Source organism: Macaca thibetana, chromosome 19 (genome assembly GCF_024542745.1).
Source record: "Macaca thibetana thibetana isolate TM-01 chromosome 19, ASM2454274v1, whole genome shotgun sequence".
Lineage (NCBI taxonomy): Eukaryota > Metazoa > Chordata > Mammalia > Primates > Cercopithecidae > Macaca > Macaca thibetana.
In genome coordinates, this window is record NC_065596.1 from 22,024,766 (window position 1) to 22,040,618 (window position 15,853).

The window sequence follows — 15,853 nt, forward strand, 5'->3', positions numbered from 1 at the left end:
GTCTGGAGTGAGCCACTGCGCGGGGCTCCGGCCTTACCTTACACAATACGCACTGCTAGCTAAGCAAGGTCTTTATCGCGGCTTAACCCCCGAAAGGTGCGCGGCATAGGGAGGCGGCATGCCGAGGGACACCCACACCGCGGACGGCCCCGTGGCGCTGGCCTGCGGGATCCCGGGCGCGGCCTGGGCCAGGGCCAGCCGGGGCAGGGGCTGGTGGTGCACCGTGAAGGAGGGGCGGGCGCCCTTGTGCGGGAGGGAGGTGAGCTTGATAGACAAAGAGGCGTTAGCAGGCGGCAGAGAGGCAGCAGAGGTGGGGGGCAAGAAAGCTTGGTTAGGCGGGAGGGACGCGAGGCTCTGCAGAAGCGCGGGCTCAGGGTTAGAGGCCAGCAGCGTTGGGGGAGGAGGCAAGGCGGCGTTAGGTGGAGGCGGGGCGTGGAGGACAGGCGGCCCCGCGGGGGGCCGGCCCAGGTGCGCAGGCGGGGGCAGCGGGGGAGGCGGAGGCGGAGGGGGCGGCCGGGTCTCAACCGAGGCCGGGGCCTGAAAGGAAGAGGCCGCCGCCTGCAGCGGGCTCGGGCCCAGCGTGGCGCTGCCACATGCAGCCCCGCGGCCGACACGGGCTCCAAACGGATGAGCAGAGGCGGAAGGCACCGCGTGGTTAAAGACACCTGCAAACAGGAGAGAAAAACGCAGCTTCAACAGGCGGCAGCATCCAGGCAAGCGCAGAGAAGCAGCCGCAGGCTCACAAAAAGGGAAGCGAAACGGAGGCGCCGGGCGCGTGCGGGCACCAAGCGCGAACAGCGGCTCGCAGGCTCGCGGTGGCCCGCCCTCCGGCCGCCCGCCCCGAAGCAGCCCCAAGGCCAGGCCGCTCCCCCGGCGGCTCCTCTCCGCCCTGTCTGGGCAGGAACTGCGGGGACTCGCTCTTACCCAACACCAGCTCCCAGAGCCTTCCAGAGCCCGGGCGGCCACACTTAGCAGGTGACCTCCACGGGAGAAAGTAATGCTCTGGTGGCCCTGCGCGCCGTGGCCTTCTGAAAACAAGAGGGACGTGGTTACAACCAGAGAACCCAAGACACATGGACTCAGCGTGAGCCCTCTCCCCACAGGACTGGGGTTCGCGACCATGCCTGCCGGGACGGCGGGGACCAGCCAGCACGAGGGGACCTGCAGCTCAGCTCCTGGTGCCAGAGCGCGTGGAAGGAAACCTGCAAAGGAAGGGGGCGCCGGCGGGGGCGCGGGGGCAGCGGCCCTGCCTACCTCCAACTGTGCTGCCTGCCACCCCGGAAAAGCTGCCCATGGCGTGCGAGTTGGTCAGTCTGGTGGCAGCGGACGACACGTGCACCAGGCCTGCGGCGGCCGGCACAGAGCTGAACAGCGACTGCAGCACAGAGGAGCCGGCCACGGAGCCGAGGTTGGCCTGCAGGGACATGGGGCCGAGCGCGAACTGCGGTCCCGGAGGGAAGGGGCCCAAGAAGGGCCGGTGCGTCTGGGTGGAGGACGCCGCGCCGCCTGTGGAGGACGCCACCGGGGCCAGGCCGGGGCCGCTGAGGAGGCTTCCAGGAGGCACAGCCGCAGCGGAGATGAAGAGGTTGTGGCCATTCTTGAGGTCGAGCTCGCGGTCCCGGGCCTTGGCGGCCTTGCCGGTCAGCAGCGGGGTCTTGTCCGTGGGCCCGCACAGCTGCAGGCCGCCCTCCCCTGCCTCCTTGCTGCGGCTGCCCTCGCCCTTCAGCCCAGCCAGGCCATCCAGCTGCCTCTTGCTCAGGAAAGGGTTGGCGTCCGAGGCCTCCTTGCCACGCTGCGAGGGGAAGCTCAGCGGGGAGCTCAGGCCGGCCGCCTCGGGGCCCTTGTGGGGAAGAGAAGCACCATCGCTGAAGCTGTGTAAACTCAGGTCCGCGGCCAGGCCCCCGCCAAAGGTGCAGCCGTTGGCAGGGTTGGTGCTCGGGCTGAGTCCGTCAGCCCCCGACAGAGAGCCAGGAAAGCCTTTCCTGGGGTGGGTGGCCAGCTTGGCATCGGCAGGGGGCTCCTCCAGGGCGGGCCGGAACGTGAACAGGGAGTTCTGGCTGAGGGCGGAGCTGGCCTGCAGTGGGCTGTCTGCAGACTTGGCCAGGCCGATGTCGGAGATGGGCGAGAAAGTAGACTTCCACTTGCTGTTGTTGACTGGCTCGCTTGCGGGCGTGGGCTTCCTTCCCGCCAAGCCACCACCTGGCACAGAGGAAAGGCAGAGGTCGTGAGCCCAGAGCACCTGCCTGGGCTACCCACGAGGCTGACCGGGGCTGCTGCCACAGCACAGGCAACTCTGCAGGCAGGGCTGGCCACAGACACTCAAGATGCCAAAAAGAACAGGAAGGGACACGACAGGAGGGAAGGGGATGGGAGCAGACAAGATGGGATGGGACAGGAGGGGTACAGCACAGGATGACATGGCAGGGGATGGGACTGGATGGGACAGGAGGGCAGAGGACAGGACCGAGGCAGCTGAAGCGGATCTCAGAGAAGGCCATGCAGGATGAGCTCTCCCTTAGCTCTGGGGAAAATGCTGACGCCAGCAGGCCTCTGGGAGGTAAGGTAGGGCTGCCCCAGAGCAGGTCAGGGACTTCACCGAGGACGCAAGCAGGGCGGGGGATGAAAGCAGGCACCACTCGGGGGGAAGGCCAGGGTGCAAAGGAAATGGGACCCAAGGTGGCGATCCCCGCAGGTCAGCCACCCATTGCGAGAGCACGGCGCATTTGCAGAGGCCCTGGGCCTCCCAGAGGCAGTTCTGGAAGCCCAGTGCCCCAGTGTTGGCACCCACGCAGGACACTATGCAGCAGGCTAGCCAGTGGGTCAGCAGCACTGACCAGGCACCACGGCCGCACAGACAGGCCTGGCCACGCCCCAAAACACTTGTTACTCACCATTTTCCAAGGTTTTCGGGGGAGATTTGCTTTCTAAGGAGATTGTTGCAATTTTTCTCTCAATTCTGTTAAGAAAAAAAGGTCATTAATGCTTGAAACCCAGTTGTATGCTAAGAACGACACACATACTGAAAGCCAACAGCCCCGGGAGCTTGGGAGGCGGTGAGCAAGAAGCACCGGGCCCAGATGGGATCCGTGCAGCCACCCTGGGCCAGGCCTCGACTGGGCGGCGGGGCCCTGGGATCCACCCCCGTTGCACCACAAAGGCACTGTCCTGGCAGGGGCTCCAGGGCCTCTGCTGGGACAAGGGGCCAAGAGATTAGGTATGGCAGCTGAATGGGAGAAGCCATTTCCCAGCACACAGAAGTGTGAGAATCCCAGACACAGCTCTCTCCCTACCTCCATCTCCCTGCCCCCCTCAGACCTTGGTGCCTCAGGTGGCAAACAATGCCACAGCATTGCAGGTCAGCACATGAAGCCACACCCAACCACACACTGCATGGGGTCACTTTGATCCAGTGTCCCAAGAACACACCAGGAACACACGAATTCCCAAAGATCCTGGAAACCACTAAGCTGAGCAATCCCAATGCAAAACGAGCACCCAAGTGCTAGAATGCTTTTTATGTGACACGTGCATGTACATGTGGGAAAGGAGCAAAATGAACTAACTTAGACCACCACCAAAAGCGAACTAAGTTAGACCACCACCAAAAGCACACTTAGGGCTGCTGTGATGGTGCACGCCTATAATCCCAGCACGCTGGGAGGCAGAGGGAGGCGGAATGCTTGAGGCCAGGAGTTTGAGACCAGCCTGGGCAACATGGCAAAACCCTGTCTCTATAAAACAAACAAACGAACTAGGCACGCTGGTAGCGTGTGCCTGTAGCTGCAGCTACTCAGGAGGCTGAGGCAGGAGAATCACTTGAACCCAGAGAGCGGAGGCTGCAGTGAGCCAAGATCGCGCCACCGCACTCCAGCCTGGGCAACAGATTAAGACTCCATGTCTCGCCGGGCGCGGTGGCTCAAGCCTGTAATCCCAGCAGTTTGGGAGGCCGAGACAGGCGGATCACGAAGTCAGGAGATCGAGACCATCCAGGCTAACCCGGTGAAACCCCGCCTCTACTAAAAATACAAAAAACTAGCCGGGCGAGGTGGCGGGCACCTGTAATCCCAGCTACTCGGGAGGTTGAAGCAGGAGAATGGCATGAACCCGGGAGGCGGAGCTTGCAGTGAGCTGAGATCCGGCCACTGTGCTCCAGGCTGGGCGACAGAGCGAGACTCCGTCTCAAAAAAAAAAAAAAAAAAAAAAGACTCCGTGTCTCAAAAAAAAAAAAAAGCAAAAAACCCTACAACGTTATATCATTTCACAACGACTTGGATGGGTAGAATCAAAACAAGAAATTCAGTGTGGGGACCTCAGACCCTCGTGCACCCGTGGTGGCAGGGTGGAATGGTGCGGCTGCTGGAGAGCACAGGGGGCTGGGCCACCCAGCACCTCTGCCCAGGCACCAGGAAACGGGAAACTCGCTTCCGAACACAAACATGCACGCCCATGGCCACAGCAGCGCTGCTCACAACCAAGGGTAAGCAAGCCCAGCGCAATGGGCGGATGGATGGCAGAGCACCACCCAGCCACGAAAGGGGCTGAGGATGCACCTTGAGGACGTCATGCTGAGAGAGATGCCAGACACAAAAGGACACATCCTGTGTGACTGCGCTCCTAGGAGGTCACCAGAGCCCTCAGATTCACGAAGACAGAAAGTAGGGTGGGGGGTGGGGGGTGCCAAGGGCTCTGGGGAGGGGATGGGGAGTGAGTGTTCCAAGGGGATGAGATTTTCTCAGAACGTGATGGAAGGTTCTGGATTTAGGCAGTGGTAATGTTGCACACTTTAAATGGAGAATATAATATATGAATTTTACGTAACAAAGCTACTGCAATACACTGGGCGAGACATGTGGATGAGACCCTCACACGCGTCACTGCTGAAACTTCCCTCCTGCTGCACTCAGCTCCTCCTTGGCCTGCCTCTTCTAACCGGTGGCCCTGCTCGTGTCCCCCCCCGCGAATGGCCCGGGAGGCCAGCCCTGCCCGGAACAGGGCCCAGGACCTGCGGGGAGGCCCCTCACTAAACAGATGCCTGCCTCCCGTCCAGGGCACCCCCTCAGAGCCTGCCAGTCCTCCCCACCCACACATGCACACGGTGAGCAGGCACCTCCTGCCCCTGCTGCCAGGCCCTGCCTCCCTCCAGGCCCCTGGACTCGCCGGGCGCTGCTGGGCTCATCCTCAGAGCCTGGCTCCTCGTCCGAGGTGAGCGGGGAGTAGTGTGCCCCATTGGTCTGGCTCAGAGGCCGCTCCTTCTTGAGCACGGGGGGCTGGTCGTGGTCCTGGTAGGGCACAGGGGAGCTCTTCAGGGAGGTCTCGGGGGACGAGATGGCTGTAATCTCCAGGGGCTGGTTGATGTTACTGACCTGAGGGCAGACAGACACAGCGGATGCATACACCACAGACCTGGGACCTCAAGGCAAGAGAGCCCCACGGCCCCAGGAGGCTCCTGTCTGCACCCCAGGGTTTCCTGAGGAAACTGACGCCCTGCCCAGTGGCCACTGCAGCCCCCATCCTGGTTCCTCCTGGTCCTCACACACGACCCCACAATCCCAGAGCCCCCCACACCCCCTCATGTGGCCACCCCCACCAAGGCCCCACAGCCAAGGATGAAGAAGCTTGCAGGCAGCTGTCGGCCACTTCCTTCCAGGCTGCCAGGCCGCAGATTGTGGACAACGGCCAGACTCAGTCATAGCCCCCCATTCCCTCTGGTCTTTCTTTCACAGGCCATGCTCCCCAGCCCCGCCGGTCCCCATCCTTACCATGGAGTTGAGGTTGAGGGGAGACCCCGAAGGTTGTGTGAAAAGGCCAGCGACGGACGGCAGGGCTCGGCGCTTGGGGGACACGCCTGCGCTCAAGCTGGGCGTCCCCGTCGATGCTCGCTTCCGCCGCCCACGCTTGCGGCTGTCCTGCCCGTGGCTCGGCACGCAGTCCCCACGGGCGCTGGCGGTCAGGGGGCTGTGCTTGCTGGAGGGCGACTGTCTGGCACTGCCCGCGCCCGCGGCGATGGTGAACACGATCCTCCTCTTGGCCTCACTCTCAGGATCTGAGAAACCGGAGTCTGAGGGCAAGTCCCCCTTGCTGGCCTCGGGGAGCGGGCCCTGGGCAGCCCCACCAAGCCGGGGGCTGGAGGAGAGCTGGTGGGCGGGAGAGGCCGGGAGCGAGTTCCGGGGCTGTGCCAGCAGCAGGGGGTGCTGTGGTGTGGAGCTGCGGGACCCCACGGTGGCAAAAAGGCTCCCAGAGCTGGAGGACTCATCCAAGGTGGCCGGCTCGGCTCCAGGTGTGAGGGAGGCCGGGCTGCCCGCCAAGGCCCCGCTGATGGCCACCGAGCCAGCATAGGAGAAGCCTGTCAGGAAGGACATGGGGGTGTCAGGGAACACAGGACGGGCTCAGTCCACAGGGGCGGATGCTGGGCCCCACTGCGCCAAAGAAAAAGCCAGGCTGTGGGAGCACCACCCTCCAGGAGCTCTGTGGGCTCCAGGAGAGGCGGGGAAGTGGGCAGCAGGGCTGGAGTCTGAAAACAGCCCCTCTGGGGTGGAACCAGAAGGCTCTGTGGGCAAGCTCAGGGCTCAGGATTGACCCTGTGCCTCATGCCGCCATCTGGGCTGCCTGTGTCCTGCAGGTCCCGGCTGAGATGCTGCCTCCCAAGAAGCCTCCTGGTGCGGGCTCCCCGCTGAGCTGGGCTTCCTCTGAATAAGTTGCTCTCTGGCCCCGTGATCTCAGAGACACCATGAGGAAAGCCCAAGGCTGAGGGGCCTCCCTCCCACCTGTTCTCAGAGGACAACTCAGCTTGAACGCTCCAAGCTATGGCCACCCTGGAGGCTGCAGCCGCGCTTCCCAGCCCACGATGAGTGGTGCACTTCCATGACCACCCAAGGACAAAGGGCAGCTTCTCTGCTTCTGCCAATGAGGCCTCAGTGCAGGGGCGCCGTGAGGCGCTTCTGGAGTTGGCTATTTGCCACCCAGTTGAAAACCTCCCGAAACTGTCACTGCCTCTTGCAAAGCAGACCTCATCCCAAGGGCACAACCCAACCCTGTGAGGGCAGAGCTGCCCAGGCTTCGGCGGCCTCTCCGGGGCCCTCACGTGGCCAACTGTGAAGCCTGCCCAGCCTCCCTAGAGCCTCCTATCTCAAAGGCGGCACTTTACTCGTTTTGTTGTTTTGTTTGTGAGATGGAGTTGTACTCTTTTTGCTCAGGCTGGAGTGCCGTGGCGCGATCTCAGCTCACTGCAACCTCTACCTCCCAGGATCAAGTGATTCTCGTGCCTCAGCCTCCCGAGTGGCTGGGATTACAGAAGCCCGCCACCACACCCGGCTAATTTTTGTACTCTTAGTAGAGACGGGGTTTCACTATGTTGGCCAGGTTGGTCTCGAACTCCTGTCCTCAGGTGATCCACCCTCCTCGGCCTCCCAGGGTGCTGGGGTTACAGGAGTCAGCCACCGCGCCCGGCCATTTTACTTTTTACTCCTAAAGTAGTAGCGGCCACATCACACCACGTGTCAACACGGGCCAGCAAACCAGCCTGGGGTCTGGCGCCCTGCGCTGTTGTAAGTCGAGTGTTACTGGCACACAGCCATGCTTGCCGACATGCCGTCTCTGCGGCTTCCACAACAGACCGGCCTGCAGTGTCGACAAAAGCCAAAGCAGCGTCCTCTCTGGCTCTTTGCAGAAACTGGGCTAACAGCAGTCTGGTCAGGCTTCTGAAGAAACCAGAAACCACGCCGCTACTAGCATGGAGGCCCACGGTCATGTGCCATTGGGCACTGCTGTGTGTGGAACTGATCCTGAGTCAGGCTGTGAGTAGAGGAGCCCCGGACAGCGCTGGGGCCGACCTCACGGGCTGAATTAATACACCCAAGCACAAGGTGTCAGTGTTGGGAGACGCAGGCACTAGGCCGCGATGGCTGCAGCTGAGCCCGATCCGCAACCCAGCCGGTGGGATGCAGGAAAGGGTGTCAGTAACGAGGCCTGGTGGTTCGGGGCAGCAGCCCCCATGATCACCCCAGGAAGCCGTGTTGCATTCCCAGCACCCCGGCCTCCTGCCTGAAGAGCAGCCGCAGCGAAGTCCTGAAGGCAGGCACAGGAGGGGCGTTACCTGCGGGGGCCAGGGCAAGGCTTCTGCTCCCAGCGCCGTGGGCATTAGCACCAATCTGCTTTTCAAGTGTGGACGAGGGGTCACGGGGCTGCAGCACAGGACTGGGGGTGCTCCTCTGCAGAGAGAAAACCTCGTGTCAGGGGCGAGACCCAGAACCCAATTGGAAACAGTGAGTGTGGAGGGCTGCAGCTGGCTGGATCACCGTCCCCCAGAACCCAGTTGGAAACAGTGAGTGTGGAGGGCTGCAGCTGGCTGGGTCACCGTCCAGTCCAGGATGGGAAGAGGGCAGTGGGGGAACTGCAGTGGGGCCCCTGGCAGGTGGCGCAGCGAGGGTGGGCAGTGCGTGTGTGTGAATGAGGCAGCGGGCCTAAGGCAGGGAGGTCAGGAGGCGGGAGTCCTGGGGTCCGGCGGTGGGGAGGGGGTACTGGGCACCACTCAAACCACCCACAGCCCACCCTCAACAGGGAAAGTGGCTGTTCTCTGAGTAGCACGGACAAATGTCAGCAGTCGCGTGGGGGCGCTCACGAGACCACACCCGCCGGCCACCACCCCCGCACTTCCCCACACCACACTCCAAGTCCAACAAAGGTCAGTAGTGACCACAGAACCCAAAGAGCAAACCTACATCCACATGGAAACCTGGACCCAGCGCTCACAGCAGAATGATTCACAATCGCCAAAACGGGGAGTCAAGCCGGGGCCCATCAACTGGGCATGATGAAGACGGCACACTCCGCCCACCCAGGGAATGCCCTCACGTGCCAAGAGGAGGGACAGGCCCGGACACGAGTGTGTTCGGGGTCCCGGGGGCTGGGGGACGGCTAGGGAGTGACTGCTGACGGGGGCAACACTTCTGGGGTGAAGAAAATGTCCTGAATTAGACTGAGGTGTATAAAAATACGAAAAAACCGACCGGGCACGGGGGCTCATGCCTGGAATCTCAGCACTGTGGGAGGCCGAGCCAGGTGGATCGACTGAGGCCAGGAGTTCCAGACCAGCCTGGCCAACATGGCAAAACCTCCACCTCTATTAAAAATACAACAATTGGCTGGATGCAGTGGCTCATGCCTGTAATCCCAGCACTTTTGGAGGCCGAGGTGGGCGGATCACCTGAGGTCAGGAGTTCCAGACCAGCCTGGCCAAGACGGTGAAACCCTGTCACTACTAAAAATACAAAACTCAGCTGGGCATGGTGGCGCATGCCTGTAATCCCAGCTATTCAGGAGGCTGAGGCGGGAGAACTGCTTGAACCCAGGAGGCGGAGATTGCAGTGAGCCAAGATCGCAAGATCGTGCCACTGCACCCCAGCCTGTGCAAGACTCCGTCTCGGGGGGTTGGGGGCAGATTAACCGGGTGTGGTGGTGGGGCATGCCTGTAATCCCAGCTATTCGGGAGGCTGAGGCAGGAGAACTGCTTGAACCCGGGAGGCGGAGACTGCAGTGAGTCAAGATCACACAATTGCACTCTAGCCTGGGTGACAGAGCGAGCCTCTGTCTCGAAAAAATCAAATAAAAAAGAACAGAAAATGCTAAAAACCGCTGAAGCGTATACTTGTAAAAAAATAGTTCAATGCCCAGAAAATCCCACCCATGCTACACAAAATGAGATTCTCTGCATGCACAGCACTGGGTGGGAGAACCCAGAGGCAGCTGCGAGGACAGGGGCCACAGCAGCCAACGGGGCCTCGTGAGGAGTGAGGCTGGGAGCCAGGGTGTGCCTCTGAGCTCCTCCTCAACCCAGACGGTGTGAGGCCCTCTCTACTTGCACACCCACCTTTTACCCAAAAGAAAAAGACTGGCGATAACAACAGCCCAGGTCACCAGACACACCCCGGCTTCGGATGGTCCACCTTCACTGCACTGCCTCAGGCTCGACATCATTTAACAGCCTGTGACTTCACAAAGCGAGCCAGGTCTCGAGAACCCCAAACTCTGTTTTGCCTCAACATGACCCTTGGGGACGCCATCCTGGGAGCCACTCACCGCCCTCTCAGCGCGGCTGGGCAGCACCACGCTGGCCAGGGGGATGCTGACCGGGAGCTTGTTGGGCTGCACGGTGCTGAGCGGGATGCTGATGGGCAGGCTGGTGATGAGTTCCCCGCTGCTGCCGTAGGCGCGCTCTCTCAGGCCCTGCGGACGAAGGCCCGCCCCCAGGCGCGGGTCAACAAACCCCTCCAGGACAAAGGAACCACAGCCACAGGACGGGGGCTGCTGCAGCTCTCTCAAGGCGGTCCCCACGCTGCCAAGGCCCTGCAACCTTCCCCACAGCTTTGGGACACCAGCTTTGGGACGCTCCAGAGGCACAGCACGCTCCTGCCATCTGAAAGCAATGCCCATCTGTCTCCTCCAGCCTGCCCACCCAGCTCGGTGGGCAGTGACCCGTGGGGCCACCAAGCCTCCCAGGGCCCACATCCATAGCGCTGCCAAGTCCATGCAACGTCGCCGTCCATCCCTCTCCATCCCTGCGCACACAGGCCAGTGCCCCCTGGGCAGTCCTCGAGGGCAGCGGCCTCCCAAACAGGGCTGTGTCTCCACCAGCACTTGCCGTCTGTCACTGAGAACTGAGAGGCGCCAGGGACACCCTGACAAAGCCCACACCCTCCATGGCACCTGCCCAGCGTCTCCTGTGACCTGTCCTTACCGGCTGCCCCCCAACTCAGCCACAATGTCCTCCTCCAGGTCAACCCCAGTCCCTCGCTGTGCCCCAAGGTCAACTAGGACAACCCCTCCTGCTAGCAACTCGCTCAGGCCGCCTCTGCTGAGCGCCTCCCTGAGCCCTGGGCGGGGGTTGTGGCCCGCACCTTCTCACTGCTCTTCTCTCCAGCAAGCTGCAAGGCCCCAGGTGACAGGGGCCGCGGGTCCTGGGGACTCAGCTTCATGCTGCCGGGCACGCTGGGGCTCTGGTAGGGAAGGCCGTTCTCCTTGGTGTGCTCAGCTCTGGAATGAGAAGTTACAATCACTCTCGAGGGCCACGCACTCCTGCTGAGAACCCCTGAGATCCTGAGCACAGCAGGCAGAGTCAGCAGGCGCCAGGTGCAGACCCCCACCCCGCCAGGGCACTCACCTCGGGTGCAGCTCACTGGCGGCCGGCCTGCCGGGCACCGTGTGGTCCTGGCTCAGGTGCCGCCTCAGCACAATCTTGGCCGGGGACAGCCGGGTGTAGTCGGGTGCAGCCAGGCCAGACAGCTTCTCCAGGCGCGGCCGGCCGCCGTGGCTGGGGGTGCAGGGCACCACCTCCTGGTCGAGGGGTGAGGCCAGATACTGGGGCGTGTTCTGCTTGGACGAGGGCCGGCTCAGCGCGCTGCAGAGCTCATAGCCGGCAGCCTGGCCGTTCATGGAGAGCTCCGGGCTCATGCTGCTCAAGTGAGGCAGCGAGAACTTGGCGCAGTCCAGCTCCAGGTGTAGCCGGCTGGCGTCAGGCTCCAGCTCGCGGCCCAGGGCACCCTTCCCGCGTAGGTGCAGAGACAGGGCGTCATCAGGCGGCACACAGGACTTGAGCTGCAGGAGCTCCTGCTGCCGCTGGCTCTTCTCCAGCTCCACGATGCTGATCTGCAGGAGAGAGGGCGTCAGGCCCGCCCCACCTGGGGCCACACCGGGGACCCAAGACTGCAGCACAGATGCACACCCGAGGGGCGGCCGGACCCCGCTGCCTGCATGGGATGGAAAAACCAAAGCCACGGACCACCTAGAGGCAGGGTCGGGAAGCTGGGGCGCCAAATAAAGCACCGTGGAGGGCCGAGGATGGTTTTTGCTGACATGAAAGCACCTTCTCCAAAAAGAGCAACAGGAGGATACAGAGCGCTCTTATCTCTCAAAATAGACTCTGAGTGTAAAACACCCTCCTGTGGAGGGACACGCCAGTCGGATGTGGCAGCTTCCCTGGCGCCACGTCTCCGAGGGGCTTTTTCCTTTTGGTTTATCTGTTCTGGTTATGTGCTTTCCTTTCTGTTAACAAACATTTTGTTTCTTTATTACAGAAGAAAAATTATGACAAAAATGGTCAGAACCCAAATACGCTCTTCCCGAGGCCTCTACTCCTGGCAGACCCTGGGGCCTGGCTGTGGTAACGAGGTCAGCGACTTCCGTTTCTCTAACATATGCTAGTGAGACTCGCCCGGGCCACGTGAGGAAGCGGCTTGGCAGCACATGGGTGGCGCTTCCCGACGTCCGTCAGCCGCCCATGGGAGCCTGCCTCTGGGGACAGCCTTGCAGCAAGTTTGGTGCGGTAATTTGAAAGGGCAACGGAGGTCCGGTGACAGGGCACTAGGTCCACCAACAGTGAAACCACACTGGGGACACGTAAGGTCAGCAGGCGGGCACAGCGTCGACGGGACAGGGCTCTGGGAACAAAGCCCATGACCTGCTGCTTTCTAGGCTGCACAGCAGCTGTGGGCATCGCCCACCATCACCTGCCCCTGCCCGGGAGGAGGGAGGAGAGCACCTTCCCACCACACACCCTGCTCCACACTTCCTTTACTTGGCCTCCACAAATGCGTTTCTCGGTGTCAGAAAGTACAAGCTATTTTATCTTTCAGACGGGCCTGGTTCTGTCGCCCAGGCTGGAGTGCAGTGGTGCAATCTTGGCTTGCTGCAGCCTCCACCTCCAGGGCTCAAATAATCCTCCTGCCTCAGCCTCCCTGGGAGCTGGGACTACAGGCATGCACCACCACACCCAGCTAACTTTTGTATTTTTGGTAGAGACAGGGTCCCACTGTGTTGGCCAGGCTGGTCTCCAACTCCTAGCCTCAGGTGATCTGCCCGCCTCAGCCTCCCAAGGTGCTGGGATTACAGGCGTTCGTGAACCCCTGCACCAATCCAGCTATTTTTCTAATGAGCAAATTCTCCCCTAGAACTGTTACAGAAGCGATTTGCAAGGAGGCAGCCAGGAAATCAGGAAATCCTGGGTTAGCGCTGCGAATTCAGCCTAGCAAGCCTGAAATGCCCCCGGGAGCTGAGGGCCAGAGTGAGGCGGAGCCATCCACACAGCCAGCCTGCGGCCCAAGACAGGTTCCACAAGCCTCCGCCCAACTGTCCTCCTCCACCTTCTTCCTAGGCTGCTGCAACCGCAACCACCCCGGGCCTCAACACTGTCACAGGGAGGCTGAAGGGAGAGGCTTGGACACCATGGAGCGCAGCCTCGCGCACAGCCCACCTGCAGCTCCAGGCAATGCCTCTGCTTCTCTGAGATCTGGCTCTTCAGGGCCTGCTTCTCCTTCAGCAGCTTCTCCAGGGACAGCGTGGCCCAGTCCAGCTGCAGCTCCTCGCAGCGAGCCTTGAGCTGAGGGGACAGGGATGCGGCAGTTGTGACTGACTGGCTGCCTGCCTGGCACACTCCACACCCTCAGGGCAGGGTTCCCTGGACCCGCCTCAGCCAACAGCCTGTGTGTTTAGGGCACAGACCCCGTTTCTGGAACAGCAGGCTGAGGATGCAGAACAAGCGGAGACTAGGGCCCGCCACGGACAGATAAGGCAGCTCCAGCACCCACACGACGACAGGGGGGTGCTCCCATGACCCCACACCTTGAGCCTGACACGGTGCGGCTCCCTGACACCCAGGGCCGCTGAGAAACCATTCAGCCGAGGGCTGGGGCCTGCCTGATGGGACATGCTCGACAAGCTTTCACAGGTGGCGCGATTCGTCTCAAAACAAACCCCGCGAGAGAGGCGAGCCTTCCAGAGCCTCCCGTCTGCAGAGAGGACACACCCACCTAGGCAGGGCCCCTCTGGTTCCCTCTATGTCCCTGTCCCTGCGCTGCGGCACCCACCAGCTGCAAGCTCTGGCTACGCAGCGCACGGTTGTCCTGCTCCAGCTGCTCCGACTGCTCCCGCAGCTGCTGGTTGTGGGCGGAGATCTCCTTCTGTGCCTGAATCAGGTCGTTGTAGGTCAGCGCCTTCACGCCCAGCTGGGGACATGGGGTGGGGCAGAGGTCATGTTGGTGGCCTCCAAGGTGAAGTAAGCCCCCAGACATGACCAACCCTGCAGCCCAGCCCCTGGGACACAGCCCGACAGAGGCCCAAATAGGAAGCCATACTAACGGACGTGGGCCACCCCAGGCTGCGCCCCAGCTGCCACCTGCCCTCTGGGGTCCACTACCTCATCCAATTTTTGCTGGAACAGCCTCCTGATCTCCTCCTTCTGGGCCTGGCAGTGGCTGAGGAGCTGCTGAGCCGCGCCCAGGAGCTGGGTGTTCTTCTCCTGCAGGACAGACAGGGCAGGTGACTGAGGGCCCACAGGGAGGGACCACGCCCTGCCCCTCACACTTCCCGCCGACGCGCTCATGGACAGACACGTGTGAGAGGACCCACACCGGGCTGAGATGCCGAGAAACACTCAGGCCACGGCGGGAGGGGACCAGCTCTGCAACAGGTTCACTGCAAAGAACTCTCTGCAGCCGGAGGGATGGCGCCTGCCACCCAACCCGGGCCCAGCCAGGGCAGCGCCCCCAGCCACGCAGAGGCCGGCTGACGCTGAGGAGTTTATCCCAAGGCAATACCAGGGAACGGACTTTTCACATGGATCTGCAAGGAAGCCTTCTGCAGCGTAACAGCAAAAACTCAGCGTCCGGAGGCCCACCTCCAAGGGAAAAGCCCAGGAGCCATCGACACAAGACAACCTCCAGACACTAGCAGAGAACAGGGCCCCGGCCCAGGTGTACTGTCAGCTACACAGGGAGCAATGTATGCGCGTATGCTCAAAGCACGCTATAAGCATTTTTTTTTTCCTAAAGCAAAACCAAAGTCCAAAAATGCAAACCAGGGCTCAGGGACCGCCGACCTTGTGGCTCCAGTGGCTTCTGGAGTTATCTCTGGGCCACCAGAACTTCCACCCCATAGCCCAGGCCTAACTCCCCAGAGGCAGGTCCTCTGAGGCTCCCAGAGTGGGATGGGCGGGGCCCCAGAGCCGGGCCCTCAGGTGAAAGAAATCATGTATACAGTGGTCCATTTTCAGGACAAAGTGCTTTGAATCAGCTTAGGTCAGCAAACTACAGAAGAGACAGCAGGTACTAGGCCCGTTTGGATCGCTGATGCCTCTTGTCAGCCTCCCCGCCTCCCCTTCCCCCCGCTTAGTTGCCCTCACCCGAATCAAAGAAGTTTAGTCTAAGATGAAGGTTTACTAGTCTGCAAAATAGCTCGCTTTGTCTGTTCTTATCAGCCTGCCCAGATACTTAGGTCATAAGTCAAATACTTGAAAAGCCCCTGAGCTGACTGGGATTGCAATGCACAAAATGCAGCAGGACAACCCTAAAGAAAACACCTACGGCCGGGCGCGGTGGATCATGAGGTCAGGAGATCGAGACCATCCTGGCTAAAGCGGTGAAACCCCGTTTCTACTAAAAATACAAAAAATTAGCCGGGCCTGGTGGCGGGGGCCTGTAGTCCCGGCTACTGGGGAGGCTGAGGCAGGAAAATGGCGTGAACCCGGGAGGCAGAGCTTGCAATGAGCTGAGATCGCGCCACTGCACTCCAGCCTGGGCGACAGAGCGAGACTCCGTCTCAAAAAAAAAAAAAAAAAAAAAAAGAAAAGAAAAAGAAAAAGAAAACACCTACAGCCCCTGCCGAGCAACCAACAGGCAATGTCCGGGCACAGCACTCAGCCTTTGAGGAACCGGGGGAGGGACCTGTGCACTACGGGGTAAGTTGCTTGTTAGAATTGAGCAGGGTGTGCCTATCGGACACCAGGTCTTGCAAAACCATGATTAAAAGTCTCATTTTTGCTGTTCTCCCGGTCTCTCAGTCCATTCTTTGGGTTTAAACAGGTAGG

General features: G+C 61.3%; 3 protein-coding genes across 6 annotated transcripts in view; all 3 read right to left on the bottom strand.

Annotated features, from left to right (window-relative positions):
• Positions 1 to 15,853, bottom strand: part of OAZ1 (ornithine decarboxylase antizyme 1) — a 129,747-nt gene that overhangs the window by 45,246 nt on the left and 68,648 nt on the right.
• The window catches only part of SF3A2 (splicing factor 3a subunit 2), a 138,389-nt gene that overhangs the window by 21,619 nt on the left and 100,917 nt on the right, over positions 1 to 15,853 (bottom strand). The gene's annotated exons all lie outside the window — the stretch shown is intronic.
• The window catches only part of DOT1L (DOT1 like histone lysine methyltransferase), a 69,441-nt gene that overhangs the window by 1,587 nt on the left and 52,001 nt on the right, over positions 1 to 15,853 (bottom strand). For 3 of the 4 annotated variants that reach the window (XM_050769993.1, XM_050769995.1, XM_050769996.1), the window contains exons 17-28: positions 14,186 to 14,287; positions 13,857 to 13,994; positions 13,244 to 13,369; positions 11,156 to 11,640; positions 10,893 to 11,028; positions 10,075 to 10,221; positions 8,093 to 8,207; positions 5,760 to 6,343; positions 5,158 to 5,363; positions 2,892 to 2,956; positions 1,255 to 2,199; positions 40 to 665 (exon numbers count right to left, since the gene is read on the bottom strand). In XM_050769993.1, coding sequence (XP_050625950.1) covers positions 73 to 665; positions 1,255 to 2,199; positions 2,892 to 2,956; positions 5,158 to 5,363; positions 5,760 to 6,343; positions 8,093 to 8,207; positions 10,075 to 10,221; positions 10,893 to 11,028; positions 11,156 to 11,640; positions 13,244 to 13,369; positions 13,857 to 13,994; positions 14,186 to 14,287 — 3,642 coding nt within the window. In that variant the 3' untranslated portion in view covers positions 40 to 72. Of the gene's footprint in view, positions 1 to 39; positions 666 to 1,254; positions 2,200 to 2,891; positions 2,957 to 5,157; positions 5,364 to 5,759; positions 6,344 to 8,092; positions 8,208 to 10,074; positions 10,222 to 10,892; positions 11,029 to 11,155; positions 11,641 to 13,243; positions 13,370 to 13,856; positions 13,995 to 14,185; positions 14,288 to 15,853 lie in introns of those variants that run through there. The other variant, XM_050769997.1, reaches the window with a different exon arrangement.